Source organism: Babesia bovis (assembly GCF_000165395.2).
Source record: "Babesia bovis T2Bo chromosome 4 map unlocalized Chr4_2, whole genome shotgun sequence".
NCBI classification, from domain to species: domain Eukaryota; phylum Apicomplexa; class Aconoidasida; order Piroplasmida; family Babesiidae; genus Babesia; species Babesia bovis.
This window is the reverse complement of record NW_026261572.1, coordinates 662463-682062: the sequence shown is the minus strand read 5'-3', so window position 1 is coordinate 682062 and position 19600 is coordinate 662463. Positions and strand designations below refer to the sequence as shown.

The window sequence follows — 19600 nt, the reverse complement described above, 5'->3', positions numbered from 1 at the left end:
ACCAAGATTCCCTAAGGAGTCATGGGGGATACACGTGCACATCCAGGAACAAAATATAGACATACTAGATATACCATAGAATATTGGGTAAGTATATCTAATGTGGTTAACTGAGGAATCCATGGTAAAGAGGTATACAACTTGGTCCCAGGATTGAAGTGTACAATTACTTCAACCTGAAGGAAGCCCGAACAAACACAGATTCTCTAGAGCTACTCATTAGCCAATATCGCACATAAAGATCGTAATACAAGTGTTCGTTTATTACAGAATCCGTTTGCTGTAGACCATAAACTGGGATCTATGTGATTAAATAAAATGGGCGACCAGTTGGCAGCTATAGTCACAGGTGCTGAAAAGCTCACCAATCCGGCCGATATAATGGCATACTTCATGACGATCATATCAGCGCAACAAAAGGAAATACAAAAGACAAAGGCATTGGTCAAGGATTTCCGAACTGTACATAACCTAGATGGAATATACGAAAAGAATGCATCAATCAATGCAATGATTGATCCAGTAATTAACTGTGAGATATTACACCTGAGGAAACTACTCAAAGAAAAAGAAGTGGAACTTAAAACAGCAAAGGAAGCGTTAGACGCACAAAATTATAACCCACAAAGCACAATAGGTACTACACTACTAGAAAGGTGTAAACTACTAATCACAGAAAATGAAGAATTAGGTAGAATTGTACTAGAAAATAAAGTGCAACCATTGACAATGGACCTGTACAAAGAAAGGGAAGCGAACAAAGTACTCAAGAAACAACTAAAAGCACTGCATCAGTATAACATAGAGCTGGAAGCTGAAGCAGAAGTGATGAGCAAAAACCTGGCACAACAAAAACTTGAATTAGCAACACTTAAAAAAGAAATGGAGGCCATTACACAAAAGACACAGGCAACAATATCACCAACAAATAAAACAAAATATATGCCTGGGACTAAATCAAACGAAGTAAAGCAGGTAGATAAAATAAATAAGGATGATAAAGAAGAGAGGGTTAGAAAAGAAGAAAAACGTGATAGATACACCTCCACAAGGAAAGAAGAAACACATGAAAGTGATAGGAAACTAGATAAAAGAGAAACGGAAAGGAAAGTAGATAAACATGTAATCGATAGGAAAGCAGATAGATATGAAAGTACAAAACAATTTGAATCAAGTAGATCAGATAAATATACAAGGAGAGATGATAGACATACATCAAAAAAAGAAGAAAGAACTAGGAGAGATGACTCAAGAGGACGCACATCAACAAAGAGATATAGAGAAGACTCTAGAAGTAGAACGTCACCGTATCGCAATAGAAGCCCGAAATCAGGAAGAAGCTCCAGAAAGTATTGATACAACAATCCTGATACATATCGCCACAATTACTACCTAAAGAAACGACATCACACACAAGAGTGGTGCTCATGTCCAAACAACAATATCGCACTTAAAATTACACCAATGGTATACACACTGTATAAATATACAAAATGCTACTGATAGAAATATTATGGGCAACAGCCATACTAGGGCAGGCACGCGCTATAGGATTGGAGGTATGCCTTCAGCACCGTACACATCAACATGTGCAGCCACTACTGGAGTCAAATAGACCGCCATACACACTTATCAACTTCGCATTGGAACAAGATACTAGAGTGGATCAAATAGGAGGTAGGTAGACAAAATGTTTTAGCCATCTGTATGCAGAACTACAAAGACAGCAGGCAGTGTGTTTGTAACTGTGCTCCCACATATGTTTGCAGCAAGGAAGACGAACAAGACTAGCGACCCAATTTGTAAGCATGGTTAATATAGTATATAAAACACAGAACCGACGAAGAGATTGGCTGGATAACCAATTTAATGAACTGAAAGACAAACAAATGAACAACAGAGCTGGTAAGGATAGATCCTGTTTACGAAATATTCAATCCAGCGTATATATCACCATGATACGCTATAGTAGACCTATAGCAGCAGTAATCAAGCCATCGGGACTTACCGTCAGACTACCCAAAAACATTATCGCAGACGATAATAGAAATATTAACATCGCACTTAAACCAATACGCAAAGAATTGGGAATACATAAGGCATCGCATGACCCGAAAACATCTCATACGCACCCAAGTGATCCTGAAAAACTAGAAGAGGCTAAAGTTAATCTTAAAAATAAAATGCACAAGAGTTTATGGTTAACCATGAAAAAAAAAGATGCACCGCAATTTTATAATCTAGAAAAGCAGATCAGAGCTAGTAATATAAATATGGACGGTATAACATATACACTACTGATACACGGATATATCATGTTCAAAGGACAACATGGACCGTACCAAGATCTACTGGATGAAATGAAATTGCAAGGCATACACCCAGCACTCATCAGGTTCAACGCAGTAAGTACTAAACGTAGCAATCACACTTTACACAGCGCATAGCAGCGTCCTGCGTGGAAATGCACGGACATGGAGCCAAGCCAGATCCAACCAACGTAGCACAAATGGCAAGAGCAGCATGGTTAGCAGCAGTGCTCATTACCAGGAGATACCCAACACAGGAACATATATTAAACATGGAAAAACGAATTGAACGGGAATATAATCTTGTCAACAAAAACTATGGCCTGGAAACACTAACGTCACGTAATGCTGATAAACAGTAGTTAATATACCAGACTAAAAAAATAGATATTAATCGGTGTCAAAAATAAATACACTTTCAATAGTGTATACAACAAGACTAAGCGTCCAAAAAGGATAGGTCATGGTCCTCAAAACAAGCAAAGCTTGAAACTAACAGACCACGAGCGTAATGCAAACTGTCTTCACTGTCCTTCATGCTATCCAATACACGAACAGCCAGGTCACGAGCTAAGTCAAACTCGGGAGGTAAATTGATGCGCTCTAATGATATGTCAGGCTGCTTATAAAAGTAATCCAGAACCTTATACAATATCCGAGCAAACAACGAAACTGCACCAGGGTTGTCAAGAACCTCATCCTGAAGACGAACTAAACAAGTAGTCTCGAAGATACTAAACGCTTCGATCTTACATCGAGAGCTAGGTAATAAGCGGCCAATAGTATACGCAATCAAGTCACCACGAATCTCAGCCTTTGACACACTCACCGCATTGAGACACTTATCAATCATCTTACTAAGAGCCTCAAGACAGTCAGAATGAGACATCTCCAACTGGTTCCACTCAACCGTAAAACGATCATGAGGAGGATCATGCTTAAATACATCCATCACATCGTCAGCAGGGGATCTAGGCTCTTTATCAGCAAAACGAACACCACCGGGATGCTTCTTATTAGGGTCTGATTTAAGAGCGGATTTAGGGAACTCGGAACTAGAAGAACTCTCGAGAACCGGAGACACGGGGTCACATGAAACCGAGGTTTCAGGAGCCGTAGATGGCTCGGGAACAGGCTCATCAGGAGACTTGTCCTGTGCAACATACACACCATTAACCATTTTAGAAAGAGCTAACTGACGCTGGTTCATCAAATAGTCGCTGTAGTGACGACGAGCCTGACGACCAGCAGTAGTGAATTTGCCCTCCTGGTTCAAGTGAATAGAACCGCCCTTCAACTCCTCTTGCTTGGCCTCAAGGTGAATGTCAGCAACGGAAGTAGCACGCTCCTTAAATACTTTCTTTACCCAATTCTTAGCACGAAGGTCTATCAGGTCCTGGATCTTATAAACTATACGCAAACTGTAGTTGCCATTCTTCTTTAAGTTGGTCAAGTGGCCCATATAGTCATTCAACATGTCAGGACCATGAGGCATCTGCTCAAGAGTGTAACCAATAGTAGTAATCAACTCCAAGAAACTCTCCACCAAATACTCACAAGGAATATGAGATCCATCGGAGTCCATCTGTAACAAGGTGCAAACAATGCGCTTCAAGATCCCAACAGATATAACCTTACGAAGGAATAACTCGCCCATAAAACGAATGTTACCCAGTACCCACTTCTTAGTACGGTTGCGAGGGATGTTGACGGAAGGAGTCTCGGTGTCCTTTTCAGCATCCTTCTCGGCGTCCTTCTCGGCGTCCTTCTCGGCGTCCTTCTCAGTGTCCTTTTCAGTGTCTTTTTCAGCGTCCTTTTCAGCGTCCTTTTCAGTGTCCTTCTCGGTGTCAACCTCTCCTTCCAACGCCTTGTCAGGCTTGTCGACACTGGCGCCATTATCAGAAGCAAGTAGGCTAGCAGTCATGGTAACATTGCTAAGAGCATCAAAAGAATCCTGCAACTTGTTCAGCAATACACGGTAGAATAAAGTGTTCTTGCTGCCAACGTCAAAGTTGTCATTGAAACGACAGCTAATCAAGTAAGCAAGATCAGCATAAACGTCACTGTAATCTAACTCAGAAACACTCTTGTCAATAATAAGGTCAGCCATAGCATCAACGTCTTCCTCGTGAGTCAGCTTTTCATATAAAACAGCCAAATTCTCAGCAACAGTCAGGAACTTCTCAACAGTTAACTTGTTCAACAAACCACGAACAGTGCGCTTAAACTGCTCCTCACGACTGATTTCGCCGCGCTTAAAGGGTGAAACGCGAGGCTGCTCAGGCTTGGCCTCACGACGCCACTTTTGGTCAGACTTGGAGCGCTCAAATAACTTATTGCGCTGACCACTAGATGAACTACCAGAAAAGGAAGATTGTTGAGAATACGAACCGTGACCATAGGATTTAGAACGAGATTCACGAGAGCTGCTGGTTTCTAGATTACAAGTAGCCGGTACAAGCTTGAAACCTAAAAAGGTCTTCCTCAAATGTAAAGAAGAAACAAAGGCATATCCCAGTACAACATCCCTATGGTATATAGGAATGAAATCAGATGGAATGGGTTTGTTTTTAAACGTCTCACTATAGCAAATGCCCTGAAGGTCCATTGGACTTAAAATACCCGGATCTGGTAACACCCTCGGAGAACGAGGAGACTTCTTGTCCGGGGAATCCTCAGATTCATCATCCGATTCATCTGGAAGAATTACAAGGGTCTCAGTAGCAAGGCGGTAGCCATCGAAAGGGGCACGCACAACGTCACGGGATTCACCTGGTTCAAGATCAATGTCATTGGTCTCTTCAGTCTCGGGAGTAGTCAATTCCTCACTGGGCTCAACAGCTTCGTCTACTACTTGTTCAACATCCACGGTGTCCAAAGGCTTGCTGCTGTCGTCATCAGGAACTTCAGGAGTAGGTTCCGGAGTACCAGCCTTAGGAGGAATGCCGAAATCGGTATTATCCACACGACGACTAGAAATACGACCACGAACTGCAGAACGAGCAACAGTGTCACACATGGGATGACGAACAGAAAGATCAACAGTCTGGTCATTAACCTCAACAGCCTTGTTCTGAACACGGTGACGACCTGTGCGACCCTCAGGCTCAGGAGGAACAATTGGAGCATTAACAGGAATTGCAGAAGCCTTCACACTGTCATCCTGAGGTGGTGCAGAAACCATAGAAGGTAGTTGCTCAGTAACACCATCCTCATCTTCACAACGATCGGGTGTAACAGAAGATGGTGGACTTTGTGTGTACATCATGGGAGCCATTGGAGCGAAGCCAGGAGCACCTCCACCCTGAGCGTAGGATTGAGGATACATAGCACCAACACCCTGAACATTTGGAGGTACTCCCATACCAGGACCAACCTGTCCAAGAGGGAGAGGGACGGGATGAGGCATGCCCATAGGTGGAACCATAAGAGGTACCGGCATCGGACCCACCGAACCTGATTCCTCCATAGGAGGAAGTGGGCCCCTCTGAACTGGAGGAGGTGGTGGAGGAGGGAGCACCGAACCGTCAACCATAGGAGGAAGTGGAATATTGCGAGGTCCAGGAATTGGCATCTTCGGACGAGCTATAGTGGGAGCCTTGGCATCCGTATTCAAAACTTCTCCAGTCTCCGGATTGCGAATCTGAAATGCCGAACTCTTGCGAGCGGGAAATGTCGGAGGACGAGAAACCGATGAAGTAGGAGGAATGAACATGCCGCCAGCCGCAACCGGTGAAACCGAAGTTGGAGGTACAACAAACGGAGGAGCCGGGGGAGCGGGAGGAGAAGGACCCCAACGAGGACCAACATATGGGCCCATAGATACAGGTGGCATGCCTGGCATCACACCTTGCATTGGAATACCAGGACCAGCCATATTACCCGAATATGGAGGCATGGCAACACCCATATTCATAGGACCACGATTATAATCTTCCTCACGAACATCATTCTCGAAATGACCATTTACACCCTCAACACTAGAAGGTATAGAAAATGGTGATGTGTCACCCATAACATGGTTATAACGAGGAGAATGACGGTGCTTAGGGTAACTATATCCAATGTAACGACCATCAACAACAGATGATACACCTGAATGACGCTCAAATTTCACATCAGTACGAGGTACACGATCATGGTTGTAAAATGATGGATCATATGCACCCTGAACATCAGGACCCATCTCAAACCTACGAGGCATCTGAACAGGCCTGTCAACTACATTCAAACGATCCTCAGGAACTGGATGATTCTTATATCCATGGTGATTGTAACCTTTGCCAGATTTTCCAGAACGATGTGCATGACCGGATCTAGCAGGACGAGGTTCATAATGAGGAACAGGTTCAGCCACTCCATCATAAGGAACTTTCCCAGGATTATCTACTACCACAGCAGGTTCTTGACGAGCGTTTTGTGGTTGAGAGTCTTTTCCAGGGGCAATACCCTTAGCAACCATGCCATAAGAACGAGGAGGAACTACTGAGTCTTTAACAGCCACGTCACGAGGTGGAACTACTGATTCCTTAACGCCCATTTCACGAGAAGGTGATACCTTTGAATCTACCACATCAGAAGATGACTTGGGATGTGATCCAGGTATATTACCTCCAGACTCAGATGATGTCACGGCTTCAGGACGAGAATGACCCGTAGAATCCATTGAAATACGACCACCTGTGTTGTTAGGATGCTTATTATACATCGGGGGATGTGAAGACTTTGGAGAATAGTCTTCCGAAACGGATTTATTCAACTTGCCGTTGCTAGAACCTCCCAACTTGTCACGGTAATCATTGTAACCTGACTTCCCGTATGTACGACCACGATTACCACGCTTATTTTCAGCGGAGTCTACTGCGGCGTGCATTTTTCTGCCGACGAGAGAATCAGAACCAGAGTGAGCCACTGGAGAACTACCCTTTACAGAAGATGATGATGAAGAAGATGACGAAGATTTTGTAAAACCACCCTTTTTAGGGGGACGCTTAGAAAAACGATCCATAGTGATAAAACACGTAAAGCATGATAAATGTAAAAAAAATGTGGTTCAATCCGAAGGTGAGTTGCACAAAACACCTAAACACGTCCACAAGCAATATAACAATAGAGACGACAAATAATAGACTCGTGTATTTTTAGGACAAGTCTATGGACATAAGAAAAACTGGAAATGACGAATCCGAAAGAATATCTCAAAAGAACATAGAAGAACGCGCACACAATAGAGATATGTAAAGAATCCAAGTAAACCTACACTTAAATAACGTGATGAACTTTAATGTAAACAAGATGAAGATCCAAAATTGAAGAATAACGTCAGTATCCAGCAAGACAATGTACAAACATTGGAATGATAAACCGCCAGGACGACACAGACAACTCAAAAAATAACACACCAAGAACCTTGATGATTAGAAGTAAAATATGGACATACAATGTTGTACAAAACAACAGTGCAAGCCTGCAGTTGACAAAAATCGCTGGCTTCCAATGAGTGACAAACAACATCAGCAAATGCTGATGACAATAACCACACTAACCAGCTAACCAAAAAATAAATAAATGACACACAATTCAAGGTTTAACCAAAGATATCAAAATCTTCGGCAACCTATCGAATAAGAGCATAAATTTGCAACGTTGGTACTAGACAAAACCCCCACAGTCCCCAAAAAGTACTACGCCAATCGTTTAGAAATTTGAAAATGGTTGAGATTAATTTATACTGACATAGGTATATCATCCCCAAGGGGATGTAATTAATGGGTAAATTGTGTTGTTTACCCGCAAATCATGGGGACACACTGCATTAAACAATGACCACAAATACTATTTAATGCAGCCTTCCGCAGTTCTAAATGCCTCCAAAGGGCACTCCCGTTGTAGAAGATACATTGTTGAGGGCACAGCTGGTTTACAAGAAAAGGTGTGTTTAATATTGCAACAGAGTGCAGCTGTCACAAGACACGACGTTGCCCCCTTGCTTCATAAGATTTTTATTTAAATAAATTGATAAAAATGTGTGTTTATAGGTCAGTTTTACACCTAATGCTTAAATTCGCATAAAATGGGTGCCATACGACGGTATATCAGATATATGTCTTCAGGAGACCGGCAGCCGGTTACTATAACGTTCCCTGAAACGAAAACCAATAACACAGCCTCACTTTTGCACGGAATCGCAATGCGATAGACTAAACCTGTGCAAAATTACATGAATTTTAATGAAAAAACCAACCCGCAAAGATCTCCGGCTCATAGTTGCAAAACAGCTTGTGTTCCTCATATAGTCGCTCTAAACGAATAGGAACGTTGCAGTTGAACGTAGCAATTATGTTCTCAATCTTAAAATCATTGAACTGTATACCACCACCCAGTTCACGACGGACCATCTTAGCAATACGCTTAGCACCCAAACGAGCGGATTCCACAGTTTTGCAACCTAACAGTTATATCGATACAGAGCGCAACATACCAGTAACAATCAAACGACCAGTGCGAAATACTAATCCAGTGCAACGAGGATTTTGCATACGCAAAATTAAAGCGTTGAACTTGCGAGGATTGTACTCAGCATTCCTAGTAGATATCGCTATCTCACGCAAATCTATCTCATTGCCAAGATGTACAGAAGCTACAATGTTCTGAACAACAGGAGTGCCGCAAAAGGAAACTGGATTATATAACAAGATGTATACAAACTACGTACCCTGGATACCCGGACGTAAGTATTTAGAGTAATGTGTATAGTCGTCAACGCCTTGACCACGAGAAACACAAAGCGATGCATCCATCAAAGCTATCTCACCCTCATCGTACGTCTGTATGGCTTCAGAGTATGATGTGTCAACTTTATCGTAGTAAACCTGTGTAGCTCCAGCTGATGGAATAGCAGAGCCGACATCATCATTCTCCTCAGCAGTATCACCCTGAGGAATGAAATTCAAAAAATCCAAATTAGAGTCCTTATCCCCGTCTTCATACATAGTGAAGACTATAGAAATGCGATAGAAATAAGAGGAAATAGACGGTGATAACCAAAAGTATATACACAATCCAGAAGTAGTATAGTTATACGATAAAATAACAATTACACATCACAGTCAAACTGTGAAGGTACATTCCAAAGCAATTTTCAACATAGATGAACCATTCAACAACGCAAGACACAAATCCGAAAGCAACTAATTCAACTAGACACAATGTGTATCCATATCATACATCAATTGTCAACAAATACAGGACCCTAACTCTCCAAAATTATAAAGAATATAACAAACATAAATTTTTTTATAAAAAGTAAATAAATGAGTAGTGTCAACTGTATAGGAACTACATGTCCATTACCTACACAATTAAGCAGCCCATATCAATCAACTATAGACAAATAAATATATAATACAAAAACAACTGCATAATATCTAAATTGTATAGACTATTTACACAGATGGCTTTTTAGTATATAGAATCAGTATCTATGTAACCGCCGCAAACATGGAAGGCATAATGACAATCAAGCGTAACGTATGATATAATCGGTATAACCCACAGAAAATGGAAGTACATGTAATATGTGATTGTACGGAATGCAGCAGCAGACTAATTGAAATAGGCGGAGTTAATATACTATGCAATCTGCCGACGAAGTTGCTACACAAGTGCTACAAAGAACTAGAAGATAACCCATTCTGTGAAGGGGAGCATCATTGGAGCCAAGAATTATACGATAAACTCTTATGTGTACGCATACATATCATTATCGCAACCACGCCACGTGGATTAGATGGGTTGGAAACCTTGCGCAAAATATCTGATATAGAAACAGCATATATAGTTTGCACAAGACCGGTATATACAATCGCCAGGCTAGCAATACCCAAACGATATAATGAGCCCCCAATTCTAGTACTCGATAATAAAAATCAAGTCAACGTAAGGAAAACAGCAACCCATCAAAATGGCATCCATACTGATCCCCAAACTACAGAACAATGCAATGTCATCCAAGACTTGGGGAATGAAGATAACGTACATGTGGCATGGAAAGATGTTACTTCAGATGCAGCAAGCTCAGATGATACATTGGAAACCATAGAAAGTGATAATGATGTTGAACAATCACAAAGTGAGACTACAGGAGGAAATCCTTCAAGTAGCCAGAGTAAATACCATCAAGCCAATGATAAATATAATAAACGAAGTGACGATGCATTTAAACCTAGCATATATGGAAGAAAGAAAAACGCTACTCCCATACTGGCAGATCCAAATCTACCAAATACAAAAAGATTGCATGCGATTTCATATAATGAAATTGTTAACCTGGAAGTAGACATGAACGCCGAAAATATACACCGCCATCCAGAAGTAAAGACACCAAAGCATAACAGGTTCTCCCACGTAACAAGTATCAAGCTCTGTGCATACAGCAGCGGATTTGGATTAGGCTCATCGAATTGGACAATAACGCATCCAGATAGTGATGTGACTATAGGCATTATAGGAGAAACGGGATATGAAAACAGTGGTAGATTCTGTACACCAGTGGATATGTCATTTATACACATCCTAGACGTTGTTATATTGCTAGACAATGCAGTAGCAAAGACAGGTGTGACTCCCAAAATTGAACTTAAAATCAAAAAGGAATTGAAAATGCACCAAAATACTATGATAGGATACCAATTGGACGCATTATGTGACAATGCACTAGAGGGAATACAAAACCTGGAAGGAAGTGTAATAGTCATAGACCCATATACCGAAACGCTAATTGACTTAATAGAACACTTGCACAACCATGTCCATAACAACGTCAAACAACAAGTATGCATATATGTCATAGGAACGGGAATGGTTGATACCTTGAACTTCACTGACAAGTGCGCGGAATGGGTACAGAAAACAAGAGCGGAACTTACCATGCACCATGAAACACCAATGTCACCGTTCCCTATAATAACGACCATGAGAGAAGAAAATAAACTCTTTGTTTGTAACAATATAAACGATATAAAGGATGTATACAGGTACCCATCACTAATAATAACCAAATATGACGCATTTATGGAACCTTACCTCCTTGGGAGAATGTATGCAGGAGCACATATAGTAACGACATCAGATACATACAGAGAAGCACTAATGAGTGCAGCTGCAAAATATGGAATTGACCATAATATAAACACTATGCCAGTCGACTTCCGAATGGGCCTTGAAACCATGATAGGCATGATTTGTGATAAACGGTTCATAGTTGTATCGGAATATATAAAGTCTAAAATACACCCCTCATTGAAAGTACTTGTGGGTAATCATGTCAAAATACCACTCCAAAAGGAACACTCTCTAATGTGCACTAAAGTAAAGGCGAGTGATATACAAAAGGCCTCAGAAAATGTACAAACGGTGACTACAACACTCAAAGCAAGTAACGTGAATATCAAAGTAAACGGCTCCGATAATATGCAAATTAATCCGGGGGTCCCGGAAAATGAAGATTCAAAATTCACATTTGGAACGTTCAAAGCACAGCAATTGGTCAAACAGCTGGTTAATGCCGGATTTACAAATAGCAAAATCCAAACCACGGATGCAAACTACCCCTTGGTAATTGAAGTAGATAATGAATGTAAAGTAATACTTCAGTCAATGCACGAAACGTGTGTGGATACAGCCTCAATGCAAAAAAGGCAAGTTATCGTAAAAGCATTAGAGCAGTTGTTGGTCACACTATAACACCGAAGGATGACGTCGGCGCCCAGTGAAGTTACCCCAAAATTGTGTTCGTACAGGAACCTGCTTTATGTAACCTTGAGGGTAACGTGACATGCGTTCACGCCGACGCTTGAAGTAACGGACATAATCAGTGTGTCGTCTCAACAATATGGTTGCACCAAGCTTCTTAGCAAAGTCTAGACGCACAATCTTACCGTCGAAAACGGATTCTGTGGCTTTGATACGATTTAAATAGCCCTGGAATGTATATGGTTCTTGAAAACAAGCACTTACCTGGAATACAGAATCCGTGCAGGCCTCTACGGTTAAAGATGTATCGCCGTCAATTAATTTACAACCTGGAAACTGTTGAATAACGTCAATAATTTAATCGCAACATAGAGATAAACGTACCTGGAAGTGCCTTTGGGACAGAATTACTGTCACTCAGGTTAACAGTAGCTATGACTCCCACCTCAGCCTGGGTATATAACTGGATTAAGTCAGGTTTAATCCCGAGAGCTGAGCTAAATGACTTTGCCAAATCGTGTAAAGGCTTGTTAATGAGTTCACAACCATCATCGAAAATGTACACTCGGGATAAATTCGACCAGTACTTGCTATAAGCACTACGCTCAGTAGTCGATAACTCTTCACAGCAGATGAATCGAACAAGTAGCCTGTTTTGAATGTGAAGAAATATGCCATTCACCTACCTAAACATTTCTCCATCGCACATGAGAACCGTAGGCGCCAAACGACGCTGCCGAACGTATTCAAAGGCTGACTGACCTAATGATAGCTTCACTGTATCGCTTATATTACGATGAATAGTCAAGGGGAATTGTGGTTTTAGAAGCAAATATTGTGAAAATGGAACGAACTTAAGTGGAAGGTGAACATCAGCACCAATATCAAATGCATTTGCAACGCTGTGGACCATAAAACTTAATCCATGAGGAGGCAAACAATTCAATATACAGTCATCGCTCCTCAGTTCCAAAATACCACGAATACGATTTAGTTCGGCATTAAGCGAATGAACGTTATGTACTGCCACCTTGCTGTTACAAGAACCGATCTCCGATAATACATGAAGCATAGATCTCGAGGGGCCATCCGTAGATGAATGAAGAGAGAACCACTCTATATCACGTAGGGTTCCCTTTGCACAATTGATGTAATCAAAGTATCCATGTCCAGCACGCTTTGCTGAGATGTACTCTTCCTCTGATAACAGACCAGGACGATCCGTCAACAAATAGACAGGTATACCCAATTCACGGCCCAACGGTGAGACTATAGAATAATACTCATCCGTTGTCACTAACGCGTCACTGTGCGCCTCGACCAAAATAGATCGCCAGTTATCCACGATATGTTTCTTGAAAGTAGTAGGTAGACATGAATCCAACCTATGCCTCAATAGGTAATAATCAACAGGAAGTGTGGTCACTTTTACACCATCGTGACGTAAACAATTAGATAGCAATGTTATTAATGCTATGGAAGGATATGAAAGTATTGATAGATGAACTGGTCTATCTGCGATATGTGAACGCTTGGCAATGCAGCGTAACATTGCTGCCACAGAAATATCAAAATCCCTGTTATGACATGTTGTTATATCGTCGCGCACGTACCTATAGATCCATTTAGTTGGTAATCCATCCTCTGGGTATCGTTGTATGGTACCAGAAGCTACATTAGCATCACTTGTGGGTTGGACCATTGTTGTATTGGTCCTACGTATTGCCAAAGATCCATACTTTCTGGTATCGTAAATAGCATCAGAAACTAATAACTGTCTATTGCTACGATATAGACCACTTTGATTCATTAACCGAAGTACATGAAAAGGAGAAGACATAGGTCTTATCCGAAATGGAAGAATAATAGACATCGTAGATCAAAACTTAAATGATCATAATCATTATAGGCAAACCTGGAGTAAACCAAATGCTACATATGGGACACTACATTATCATTTTTAATGAAAACCGGTGCCATTTTGTAATACTCTATCCCGAACTGTGACAATGAGTCAAACACACTACACAGGCAATAATATAGCCGTGTTGCATATTTCTACATATTTGCAAAAACTAATATCAATGGCAATGAATGATATGTCACTAAAATGATAGGAAGGAAGACAGTATTACTAGAATCACTCTACACAACTTAATGGATTGGGGTGGACGCGCAATGCTCTCAAACTTGCACAAGACAATATATATTTATAAAATCGCAAATTTTTGTATTTTAAATTGAAGGAAATGGGAAGGAAAAGTACAAAGCGCTTGCAACTCAAGCCTTTTTGTTACTTCTGTAACCGCGAGTTCGATGAAGAAAAGGTCTTGATTATGCACCAAAAGGCAAAACATTTCAAATGCGGAGAATGTAATCGCAAGTTGGAAACAGCAAACGGATTAGCAGTCCATATGCAACAGGTAAGAAGAGTCTATCTGGCTACATATATGTTAAACTTTTTTACGTTGTCATCCATGGTTGTTGTTTCAATACCATAGATTCAGGTTATACTTGTCTCTACATGAAAGCGTTGCATTACATAAATGGTAGAAATGTATTTGATGCTTCGGTTAAACGCCTGTTGTTCGTGATGTAGATACCGTACTGTCATGTTTCTTGTACCCCGACTCTTAAGCTTATGTATCTTCAGGTGCACAAGCTAATACAGAGGAAAGTGCCTTGCGCCCTTGAAGGCCGAGATAATATCAACTCAGTGGTCCAGGGAATGCAAGGTGTGCCAATCGAAGCTATTGAAGAGCATCACTTGAAACACCAAAAGAAAATGGGAGATATAGACACGCGCAAGCAACAACGCATTAGCTGGTCTATTGTCGCAATGGCACCCACACCAGAACAGTTCTTAGCACAACTGTCAATTGGAAATATATACTTCCCAGGCTTTACCGCTCCACAAGAAAAACAACCTATAATAAGGCGGAATATTCCCCAAATACACCTTGGTCAGGTACCAACATATCCTCCGGATATCCTAACAGGGCAACCTCAACCGGGCATGTACCCGAATAGCAATTTACCAACTTATGGCAATCCACCTGCTGGCCTACCTGGAACAAACATGCGAGGAAGGATGTTCACAGCTGCACCAGAAAACGTAGTCCAGCCACAGGTAGAACCTGCAAAAAACGTTGGATTGGGTTTCAGTGGTTCTGGACCTCTGATATTAGGTCCCAGCGGAACACCAATAGAAGCTCCTCATGGGCACACCTTCAACCACGTTCAAGCAGTACCCCGTCCAACAGGGATATCGAGTGATGGCAATTTAACTGGAAGGCAAGGATTCACATCAGCACCTAAGGGATTTAGCAATGGACCAGTGGCAGCTACAGTAAATCCTACAACTCGCACAGGATTCAGTGGACCAACAGGGTTCCAGAAACAGGGTGGATTCAGTGACGCTAATACATTTCCAAAGACCACTGGTTTTAGCGACGCTAAACCTGTAGGGAGTACAACTGGATTCAGCGATGCAAGTACCACAGCCAAAAATAGTGGTTTTAGCGCCCCGCTAGAAAAGCAAAAGAGAGCTAGCTTTGACAATCCACAACCAACGAGTAATAAGAAGCCTGAGATTAGAGGCTTTAGTGACGCAATTCCAAAAACATCTCATGCGAGCGTTAATAGAGAAAGTGATGTCAAAGCGGATGTGACACATCGACCAGAGGAATCGCGAATTGTTAAGAGACCAGCTATGCAAACACAGTGCTACAAAGCAACAGGAGTTCCGCCATTATTCATACCACCGCCATCATTAGGTACCACTAAACTTGCTTACGATGTAGATACGGAATCCATAGAAGAGAAACGAGCAAAATTGCTACACAACTGGGTAGATACAAAATAAGAATTATTATACGAAGATGGACCCCAAAATATTAACAAGTGTTAATGTGTAGGTAATCAGCAAATATGTTGCTCATAAACGAAAAATAGTAGTGTTAATCATATCGCCAAGTTAATTGGTGCAGACACGTTCGACAATCTTGTTAATTTCCTGTATGTATATTAATCGCCCATATACCACATGTTATACAGTAGTAATCATAGGAATTGTGTTGCGCAAAAAGCTAAACGTACCTCATTAACCTTCATCTCAGGCCTGTTAGCATCAATGCGGTGCAATAGATGCATATTCTCGTAGTACTTAATAAGAGGAGCCGTCTGCTTGTGGTAGGCATCAAGACGAGTGCGTATAACCTCCAAAGTGTCGTCCTTACGCTGAGTAAGAGGCTCGTTGGTAATGTCATCACGCATGGGGACCTTTGGTGGCTTGCTTGTCATGTGATATACACGACCAGATGGCTCATGGACCAGCCTGCCAGTAATGCGTCTCTGAATTTCATCATCAGGGCATTCAAACAAGAAGACAGCATTCAATCTCTTTCCCAAGTTAGATAACAACGTCTTCAGACGATCAGCCTGAGTCTCAGTACGTGGGAAACCATCAAGAATAAAACCACGACTGCAACGAGGAGAGTTTATGTTACCCTCAATTAGCTTAACGACAACATCGTCGGGAACCAGCTTGCCCTGGTCCATATAGGTCTTAGCCTCCATACCAATAGGGTCCCCGCTCCTAATGGCAGAACGCAAAATGTCACCGGTTGACAAGTGACAGTAGCAGTGAGAGTCACGCAACAATAGCGATTGAGTACCCTATAACAAGATTAATCGAACGTTGGGCATATTTATATAAAAAGAGCATTTGGCAACATGACCCACATAACGATGACCATACGCTAGAGCATAGAAAAAACACAATACACGTAGAAATACCGACCTTCCCGGACCCAGGGGCACCCATAAATATGAAATTGCCCTGTGGTTTACTCAGACAATCATAACGACGGCGTAACTCCTCGACAAGGGTCTGGGTTTCATAACCATGAAGCCCGCTCATCGTGGCAAAGAATAATAACGAAAGCACACGAAGGAAAATCATGTAGACTACGCTGTTAAAACCTTTATCAAGATGATAAGAGAAATAAATTTAACAGTGACACTTGTGATACGATAGGGGCAACGTCGTGTGGCAGAAACATCACAATACACATTTACGCGTCGTAGGAGAAATGTAAAATTGAGATGTATTCTTGAATAATGACTCTTACTCTAGTTGGTTTAGGACTAGGAGCGGTCGAAGATATTACACTTAGAGGATTAAAAGCAATTCAAAATGCAGATGCCGTCCTGCTAGAGATCTACACATCTGCACTTATAGACAGCAATTTACATGATCTGGTACGTTCTAGTGAATACATAAAGATAATAACAACAGGAATCTTTCATAGGAAAATCTATTGAACAGGCTGACCGTATAAGTGTAGAAGAATCTGCGGACAAGATACTGGAAGAAGCACGTGCGAAGAATGTCGTTCTTCTAGTTGCGGGGGATCCACTTAGGTATGGCTTCATATAAGTTTGCGATTATATAGAATCTCACTCTAACTGTGCATTTGTAAAAAATTTTAGTCATTTTTGGTAACCTATTTACATTTGACGTGGCAATGTTCCGTTGCATTTAGAGAATAACAATTGGCAAATGCGATGAATAATACAATAATTCACTTGCTCTTCAGTGCAACAACACACTGTGATTTGTGCCTCCGTGCAGAAAATGCAGGAGTAGATGTCGAAGTAATACATAATGCAAGCATTATCAATGCAATCGGAAGAACAGGAATGCAGTTATACCGTTTCGGTGAAATCGTGTCCATACCATTTTTTGAAACCAACTGGTCACCAGATAGCTTCTACGATAAAATAGTGAAGAATATGGAGGCAAATCTTCACACCCTATGTCTCTTAGGTAATGTTGGAAATTTGGCCCTATACGCTTCCCAGATATTAAAGTGAGAGAGAGATCTATAGAAAACCTTATGAATAACCGCATGATATTCGAACCCCCTAGGTAAGAAGACGTGCGACCATTAAAAATGCATCATCAGATATATGTCGGTGAATATTGCTATCGACCAGATCTTTCGAATCGATCATACGAAGCATCGGCTACCTTCTAATACACGCGCAATAGGAGTGGCAAGACTAGGGTCTAAAACAGCGAAAATAGCAGCAGGTATGACAAGGCGAGATTATCCCACACTTATACAGGCACCCTGAAAGAACTTAAGGACATAGATTTCGGTGAACCACTACATTCCATGGTCATATGCGCGCCACAGTTGCATGATATTGAAGAGGAATATTTTAAGCATTATAGGATATAATCCCTTTTGGGCCATTAGATAACCGTCGCGATGCCACCTTTTTCAACGAGGTGGTATTAATTTATCTTTAAACAACAAACATGAGCTGCAAACAAGGAAATGATGGATACGCTACAGTGGTGATATACCCAGGATGTAATATGCAGCGATGTGTATCCCGTTGTCTGCAACAACAGAATGATAATAAAATGTAGTATTCACTTAGAGCAGCAGTTAATCTTTGGTAAATGTGATTGATTGTCAATCTTGAAGCCTTCGTGTAACTCTTTTATACGCCTGCCTTTAGGTATGGCCTTTGCTATCTCCGTGAATAATTCCTGTACCATGTCACCGTTTTTTGCTGAAGTTTCCATGAAAATACAGTTATTGGCCCCGGCAAACTCTTCAGCCACCTCACGTGATACTTCACGAGAGGAGTCAAGATCAACCTTGTTGCCAGCTAGGGCTAATACAACATTAGGGCCAACATGTGCCTGTAACTCCTGAATCCATCCTTTAGCCTGCTGGAAAGATTCCCGCATAGTTATGTCATACACGATTACTGCAGCAGAAGAACCACGGTAGTACATAGGAGCCAATGTCCGATAACGCTCTTGACTGCATCGAATTTATAAACGTAAAATATAAACATACCCAGCTGTGTCCCATATCTCAAACTTCACCGTGCAATCATCTAGACTAACGCTTTGCGTCATAAATGCAGCACCAATAGTTGATTCCTGGAACTCTAAAAAGGTATTCTTCACAAATCGCCCAACCAAACTGCTCTTACCAACAGAGGTGTCACCCAGGATAACAAGCTTGAACTGGTAAAATGAATGTCCTGTACTTTCATCCGTACTAGCATCCAAATCTGGTGTAGTTCCCTTGTTCCGGAAAAAATTTTCAAAATAGTTATTCATGTCTACTTTTCAAAACTTCTTGATAGAATGGAAAATCCAGATGGCTTCCTGGAAAAGGCATATATATCTATGCGCCATTAAAATGCGATCTTTGGAGTTCAAAGGAACGCCTACTGTTACAGTCAGCAGGCTCCAATAACGGTCAATCTCTTACACATCAATGCGGTGCATTAAAACGAAAATATAAACTAAATACTTGTTTGTAATCGCCTGAATGTGCATCATATAACTTGTTTATTATCTTAACTATCCACACATTTATGGTTTACAAAGCAATTAAGTTCTATAGAACATCACACCCCAACGGTGACAGAGATGACAAATCTGCTGTGCAATGGTTATCTCATTTTTATTCCACAATAATTCGAAAAGGTTGATAATGCACTAT

General features: G+C 41.3%; 11 protein-coding genes across 11 annotated transcripts; 6 read left to right on the top strand and 5 right to left on the bottom strand.

Moving 5' to 3' along the window:
* The first annotated feature begins 61 nt into the window (after nucleotides 1–61).
* BBOV_IV002990 (uncharacterized protein) lies at nucleotides 62–1382 on the top strand. The gene has a single exon (XM_051767315.1). The coding sequence runs from the start codon at nucleotides 319–321 to the stop codon at nucleotides 1354–1356; it is 1038 nt and encodes a 345-aa protein (XP_051623068.1). The 5' UTR covers nucleotides 62–318; the 3' UTR covers nucleotides 1357–1382.
* A 61-nt stretch (nucleotides 1383–1443) lies between these two features.
* Nucleotides 1444–1964, top strand: BBOV_IV002984 (uncharacterized protein). Its single transcript, XM_051767237.1, has 6 exons — nucleotides 1444–1559; nucleotides 1596–1677; nucleotides 1714–1733; nucleotides 1770–1802; nucleotides 1836–1905; nucleotides 1943–1964. The coding sequence occupies exons 1-6, from the start codon at nucleotides 1494–1496 to the stop codon at nucleotides 1957–1959; spliced, it is 288 nt and encodes a 95-aa protein (XP_051623615.1). The 5' UTR covers nucleotides 1444–1493; the 3' UTR covers nucleotides 1960–1964.
* Nucleotides 1943–2710, top strand: BBOV_IV002982 (uncharacterized protein). The gene is made up of 2 exons (XM_051767773.1): nucleotides 1943–2405; nucleotides 2441–2710. The coding sequence occupies exons 1-2, from the start codon at nucleotides 1956–1958 to the stop codon at nucleotides 2669–2671; spliced, it is 681 nt and encodes a 226-aa protein (XP_051623607.1). The 5' UTR covers nucleotides 1943–1955; the 3' UTR covers nucleotides 2672–2710.
* BBOV_IV002980 (eukaryotic initiation factor 4G middle domain containing protein) lies at nucleotides 2709–7942 on the bottom strand. Its single transcript, XM_051767451.1, has one exon. The coding sequence runs from the start codon at nucleotides 7315–7317 to the stop codon at nucleotides 2749–2751; it is 4569 nt and encodes a 1522-aa protein (XP_051623067.1). The 5' UTR covers nucleotides 7318–7942; the 3' UTR covers nucleotides 2709–2748.
* A 368-nt stretch (nucleotides 7943–8310) lies between these two features.
* Nucleotides 8311–9414, bottom strand: BBOV_IV002970 (TATA-box-binding protein domain protein). Its single transcript, XM_001609412.2, has 4 exons — nucleotides 9025–9414; nucleotides 8791–8988; nucleotides 8554–8757; nucleotides 8311–8515 (listed from the first exon to the last, which is right to left on the bottom strand). The coding sequence occupies exons 1-4, from the start codon at nucleotides 9299–9301 to the stop codon at nucleotides 8361–8363; spliced, it is 834 nt and encodes a 277-aa protein (XP_001609462.1). The 5' UTR covers nucleotides 9302–9414; the 3' UTR covers nucleotides 8311–8360.
* A 315-nt stretch (nucleotides 9415–9729) lies between these two features.
* Nucleotides 9730–12057, top strand: BBOV_IV002960 (uncharacterized protein). Its single transcript, XM_001609411.2, has one exon. It carries the CDS (start codon nucleotides 9870–9872, stop codon nucleotides 12051–12053), a length of 2184 nt encoding a protein of 727 aa, XP_001609461.1. The 5' UTR covers nucleotides 9730–9869; the 3' UTR covers nucleotides 12054–12057.
* BBOV_IV002950 (uncharacterized protein) lies at nucleotides 12047–14036 on the bottom strand. The gene is made up of 5 exons (XM_051767558.1): nucleotides 13676–14036; nucleotides 12749–13639; nucleotides 12447–12712; nucleotides 12334–12391; nucleotides 12047–12297 (listed from the first exon to the last, which is right to left on the bottom strand). Exons 1-5 carry the CDS (start codon nucleotides 13933–13935, stop codon nucleotides 12048–12050), a joined length of 1725 nt encoding a protein of 574 aa, XP_051623066.1. The 5' UTR covers nucleotides 13936–14036; the 3' UTR covers nucleotide 12047.
* Nucleotides 14037–14286: 250 nt separating this feature from the next.
* BBOV_IV002940 (uncharacterized protein) lies at nucleotides 14287–15948 on the top strand. Its single transcript, XM_001609409.2, has 2 exons — nucleotides 14287–14485; nucleotides 14716–15948. The coding sequence occupies exons 1-2, from the start codon at nucleotides 14312–14314 to the stop codon at nucleotides 15925–15927; spliced, it is 1386 nt and encodes a 461-aa protein (XP_001609459.1). The 5' UTR covers nucleotides 14287–14311; the 3' UTR covers nucleotides 15928–15948.
* An 82-nt stretch (nucleotides 15949–16030) lies between these two features.
* On the bottom strand, nucleotides 16031–17044 carry BBOV_IV002930 (adenylate kinase family protein). Its single transcript, XM_001609408.2, has 3 exons — nucleotides 16864–17044; nucleotides 16161–16739; nucleotides 16031–16077 (listed from the first exon to the last, which is right to left on the bottom strand). The coding sequence occupies exons 1-3, from the start codon at nucleotides 17023–17025 to the stop codon at nucleotides 16039–16041; spliced, it is 780 nt and encodes a 259-aa protein (XP_001609458.1). The 5' UTR covers nucleotides 17026–17044; the 3' UTR covers nucleotides 16031–16038.
* A 124-nt stretch (nucleotides 17045–17168) lies between these two features.
* BBOV_IV002920 (putative diphthine synthase) lies at nucleotides 17169–18430 on the top strand. The gene is made up of 6 exons (XM_001609407.2): nucleotides 17169–17324; nucleotides 17362–17486; nucleotides 17663–17892; nucleotides 17928–17994; nucleotides 18032–18159; nucleotides 18195–18430. Exons 1-6 carry the CDS (start codon nucleotides 17184–17186, stop codon nucleotides 18308–18310), a joined length of 807 nt encoding a protein of 268 aa, XP_001609457.1. The 5' UTR covers nucleotides 17169–17183; the 3' UTR covers nucleotides 18311–18430.
* A 65-nt stretch (nucleotides 18431–18495) lies between these two features.
* Nucleotides 18496–19232, bottom strand: BBOV_IV002910 (putative Ras-related protein Rab-5A). Its single transcript, XM_001609406.2, has 2 exons — nucleotides 18944–19232; nucleotides 18496–18907 (listed from the first exon to the last, which is right to left on the bottom strand). Exons 1-2 carry the CDS (start codon nucleotides 19210–19212, stop codon nucleotides 18508–18510), a joined length of 669 nt encoding a protein of 222 aa, XP_001609456.1. The 5' UTR covers nucleotides 19213–19232; the 3' UTR covers nucleotides 18496–18507.
* Nucleotides 19233–19600: the final 368 nt, after the last annotated feature.